General features: G+C 43.4%; 1 protein-coding gene across 1 annotated transcript; it reads left to right on the top strand.

Moving 5' to 3' along the window:
* The first annotated feature begins 230 nt into the window (after positions 1-230).
* On the top strand, positions 231-1,616 carry LOC148024584 (uncharacterized). The gene is made up of 2 exons (XM_087693727.1): positions 231-813; positions 895-1,616. Exons 1-2 carry the CDS (start codon positions 442-444, stop codon positions 1,120-1,122), a joined length of 600 nt encoding a protein of 199 aa, XP_087549853.1. The 5' UTR covers positions 231-441; the 3' UTR covers positions 1,123-1,616.
* The last annotated feature ends 3,779 nt before the right edge of the window (positions 1,617-5,395 follow it).

Raw genomic sequence — 5,395 nt, 5'->3', positions numbered from 1 at the left:
GGTATTCCAAATATCATTAAGTCTCAAAGTGAAGGCGAAATGTTGGTAGTTGATGGGGTTGGTAAATTTAATGTGGAATGGCATATAAGTGCTGATTTGAAAACTATCAAATGTATGCTTGGAATATGTAATGGTGCAAATGCAAAATATCCTTGCATTTATTGCATGGAAAGTATTGGATCCAAAGATTGGAGTAGTTTGCGACCAGTAAGAAGAGCCCCAAATAGAGACTCTATAGATTTGAGTAAATTTAAAAACATAGAAGACATCTGGGATCCCATTCTTTCCATCTCTCTTAAGAATGTTCATATTTGTACTTTGCATGCAGAGATTAGAATAATCGATAAGCTTCTCAGGTTGCATCTTGACTACGCATATTCCATTAAGCCATTATCTTTATCAGATGAGTGTATTGATAAATGTGAGGCATTGCTATCGAAAATGGGATTTCATGGGGGCCAAGTTCACTTGAGAAAGGATCCAATACTTTCAAGAAAAACAAGAGATATCTTGGCCGATGTCTCTATGGGAGGCTCAAAAGCTAGACGATTCTTAGGAAACCATTCAGGAAGGCAGGTGAATGCGGCTTGGGAGTGTTGGAGAGAGCTATTTGAGATCACAACAAATGTTGCAAGCACGCCGAGGCTTGCGTTTCTTAGAATGCAGGTCTGGATACACCTTGATGTTTTTCTGAAACTCCTCAGGCAACATAAGACAACATATACATATGCGAAAGAGTTCAAAAGATCAATCACAAAGCTTGTTCATGGGATAAAAGAGGCATGGGGAGAAAAAGATATCACTTTTTATCTGGTAAAGTAATAATTATTTAATATGGGCTTATTTTGATAGGTTTTTCAATTGGTATAAAATTTGTGTTATTTTGTATTGTAGCATATTCTTCATATTCATGGACCTTTCTTTGTGGAGGAGCATGGCCCCTTAGCAACTTATAGCAACGAGGGCATGGGAAATTCCCACTATCAAGCACGCACAAGTTATTTTCAAAGCACAAGGCATGGGGGAGGAGTTACAAAAAGCAATGCTTTGGAGGAGCTATTCAACTGGTTTTTTCGACGACAACTTCAAAGAATGCAAATAAAAGACGGCAATGACACATGAGCAATCGCACTTTTATATATAAGAAAGAATATATACAAAGCTAGTTTTCCAAAACTCTCACATTCTCTTCCTCCTCAGGAATCTTTCCTCTATATCGTAGAAATTTTTTTCTCTTGTAGCCAGCTATAGATTTTACATCAGTTCAGTCTGCAGCTAAGGCGTAGGATGAAAATGCCAAAAAGTATCCTGCTCTAGAAGCAGAGTAACCTGGACCGTAGCCAAAAATCCTAATTGCTGCAGTCTTTTCCAAAAACATTACTTTGTGGGCATTATATTGTAATCCTGAGAAACCTAAAAGCCTTGTAATAGCTTTAATACAAAGTATCGGCCATGCTGCATCCTCTGAGAAACTACTATGAAGTACAAAAAAGGAATTAGGGTCAATCCTAGCCAAGTAGTGGCCGAGTGCAATGTCTTTGGTGGTGTTACTAGCAGCTCTCGATCCTTTGCCACGCCCCAAGAAGTTATCTGTATCAGCAATCTCCAACTGCAAATAAAACCCATACTGAATGAGCATGAAATGTAAACCTACCAATGTGTAAAAGCAAATTCAAAATTATCTTACCACTTGATTTTCATCGTACTCCAATTTAAATGGATTCCATAAATTAATTGATGATGCTGCCTCATTGGTGTTAGTCAATTCTTTAACATATTCAGGCTCCTCTCTTCCAAAATTGGAAATCCCGAGTTCACTTTGAATGTGATCGAAGTCCTCATCAGTAATACTCAACTCTTTCTCAGCTTCTTTGGCCTTTTCAAAACAAAGAGAGAGGGCCTCACCAGCATCAATAAACTTATCATCTAGAGTTTCTTTATCAAGTTTCAGAATCTCTTCCTTTGATTCATTTTCTGTGTCAATTATCCCATTTGCAGCATCAGAAGCCTCTGCAATAATTGCAAGACAATAATCTTTCCTGAGATTAAAAAGTTTTTGAATATCTGACAGTAAAATGTACTCCTTGTCCTTGAAAGGTATACATGGTAGGGAAGGAACAATATGGTGAGAACTCTCATCAGGTTGAGGGTTTGTATCTCCTTGGCTCTCCTCAATGATAGTCTCAGCTTTGAAGTGAGCAACATCCAAATTCTCAGCAATAGAAGCCTCAAAATCTGTATCTACAACCTCCTCTATTTCCTTTTCATCTACCAGATCATCTAACATGCAAAAGTTGGCAGACTTTGCTCCTTCCAACTGTTGCTCCTCAGCTTTCACAGGGTATTTGACAAGGTTGAAAACAATAAAAGCAGCAGATTTTCTCATCATCTTGCAGTTTTTGGAATGAGTGCAGCAAAATATGTCTCTTGAATAAAACCTCTCCAGAGAGTGGGCCCTGCACTTTTTAGTAAATACTGACTTTTCATTTCCTGTTGACCCAATGGGAACATGGACATATTCAATTGTGCCAACTTCAACTGAAGGACCTACAAGATTTTCAAACTCCAAAAAGTCCTCCACAATATATTTGTCACAAGATTTCAGAACTTTGTCAAGTTCCCAATCAGGATTAAACACATTTTTCACAACTCCATAGAATGAGAGATCCATTCCATTCTGAAGCATAAAATCAAGTAGCCTCTCTGATGGAGTGATATCAGTGAGCTCTGATACTCCTTGACCTCTCACTACCGACGTTCGCTTCCCTGGAGATGTACTTGGCCTTCTCACACTGGTGGCAGAGGATGGAGAGGAAAAAGAATGCACAGGCTCATCACATGTTGATGCCCTTGAGCCTTTTGAAAGCCTTCTTCTTTTACCAATTCCTGGAGAAACCCTGGATCCTAGGAATTCTATGGGTTCAGACATGCTTACAACTTCTGCCGATACGGCGCGATAAGAGAGAAACGATTCAGACGGATAGGCCCCCTCGCACCGTATCGATGATTCCAGTAAGAAGCCCGAACGCCACAACGGTGGTCACACGAGCTTGGGCAGAATGAGCTTGAGAGGAGAGCTGAAAGAAGACTCTACAAAACCTCCAAAACGACGCGAAGAGAGGAAAGCGAAGAAGGCAAACAGTCACCCTCGCACCATATTAGCAATACAAACAGAGCTCCCAAAAAACAAAAAAAAAACGTACGAATAAGGAACACACCCTTATGTAGGCGCGGAATTATGCCACCTGGCAGTATCCGTTGGTTTTCGACACGTGGCAGTAGCTGTTGGCCAACACGTGGCCGATAACCACGTGGCAAAGAAGTGGACCGGTTGTTACTTGACACGTAGCACACGGACCATAAATGCAGATACGTGGCACAATCAGCGTCGGACACGTGTCCGACACGTATCATGATTGACGTGGGTATATAAGTGGTAATTTTTCCTACGTGTACACTTTTCATTTCTCGAGCTCTTCCCGCCTTGCTTACCGATACGGTGCGATACAAGACTTGCGTCTTCTCCGTTTCTTAACTCTCGCATTGTATCGGTGGTCTTTCGGTTCAGTTCTTTATTCGCTAGTAAAAACGAGGTGTGCCGATACGGAGCGAGGGCGTCCGAACGTTGTTCTCGTTTCCTCCATATCGCGCCGTATCAGCAGTTTGGTCTCACCAATACGGACCAGGTCTATTGACATTCCGCTTTTGTCATTGCCAATACGAAGCGAGGGCGTCCATACGCTGTGTTCGTTTGCTCCATATCGCGCCGTATCAGCATTTCGGTCTCACCCTTGTGTCATTGCCAATACGTTTTGTGAGGCAGTGAACCCTCTCACTTGCTCTATTCCCGACTCCACTCTCAAGTGGGTTTCCATGGATTTTTTGTATAGTTTGTGTGCCGGATCTAGCCATGCAAAGGTGATAAGTCGAGCCCTGGTGCATGTGGGGCAACATCTCCGCGCTAGAGCAGTGCCCACCTCATCACAGGACCACGTCACGATGGATCTCATTGAGAGGGATGCCGCCTTTGCCATATATGTTATGTGCATTGAGGTGCAAGAGGACAGTGATGAGGACATCGACACACCCTCTCGGCCACTACTAGAGTACTTTGAGAGGGAGCCTGAGGAGATCACTCTCGATCTGAGTGTTGAGGCAGCACAGAGCTTGGCCATTGTGCACCCACCTCCCTGCCCTGATGAGATGCCCACGAGCGAAGAGCCACCCCTCTCTTCTCTCCATGCTATCACCATCGAGGGGGTGGAATATCTACTCATGCAGGATGTGCTAGAGTTGTTGGAGCTTAGGAAAGAAGACTTATACTGTATCATGGTGCATGATGCACCTAGTGATTTCATAGATTTTGATTTACAGGATGCCCCACCACATGTTGATGAGGTGGCTTGTTATGATGGCATGAGCATCGATGATATCTCTGCCATTGTGAGCATCCAGGAGCAGATTGAGGATGATCAGATCTCTGATGAGGAGTTCGAGCGGTTGCAGGAAAGCCTTTTTGGTCCTCGACCCGACTATGCAGTGCCTACCCAGGAGAGAGACGAGGGCAGCCCAGTGGTAGGAGCAGACCTGAATGCTCCATTACAACAGTAGATAGATGATGCAGAGAAGGTAATGTTCTCGGTTTCATATGAAACTTAACCAGTAGGGCCTCTAGGGCATCGGGAGCGCACACATGTGTTTTTGTCGGGATCGGGCCCCTAGATGTGCCCTGGCCGGAGGCTCACATCTGGGGGCCTGAATCTGCATGCCCTAGAGGCCCTACTGGTTAAGTTTCATATGAATATGATTTATATATCTTCAGCACACTCCATGCATAATGAGTCTGATACTGAACTTGTGTGTTGTAGGAGATTGTCTATATAGATGAGTTTTCATCTAGGCAAGGTGGCCGATCTGGTAGCCAAGGAAGGGTGCAAGACTCCGCATTGAAGGAGTACGTTGGGCAGCTTGTCAACGACATTATTGTATTTCATAAGACATGCTCCCCTGCTTTTGCCGAGAACTTCTTGAAGTTGAGGGCACTAACAAAGGCTAGGCCCTTCAAGACCATCCCGACCAACTCCAGCCTGGAGAAAGTAGTGTTGCTTCGATGTTCGAAGCTACTCTACTTATTCACAAGTACTAGGTCTGGCCCACTTTTCTCCATGGTTGCTGGTGTTGAAGACCCCACTGTCATTAGACAGGAACTATTGGAGCAAAATGTATTGTTGCCTATGATCAAGAATAGCTCTGACCATGGGGAGCCTAGCTCGAAGAAGCCTAGGAGAGAATAGATGTACTTATTGCCTGCTGATATCGCATCACTGATGTACTGCACTTTGTAATCTTCTCTTCAAGTAATGAAAACCGATGTTTGTTGGATTCGCGTGCAATG

The sequence above is a fragment of the Lygodium microphyllum genome, chromosome 15 (assembly GCF_053477565.2).
Source record: "Lygodium microphyllum isolate KBCC chromosome 15, Lygodium_microphyllum_v1.1.10, whole genome shotgun sequence".
NCBI lineage: Eukaryota > Viridiplantae > Streptophyta > Polypodiopsida > Schizaeales > Lygodiaceae > Lygodium > Lygodium microphyllum.
The sequence above is the reverse complement of the archived record's forward strand: the minus strand, read 5'-3'. Positions and strand labels throughout refer to the sequence as shown.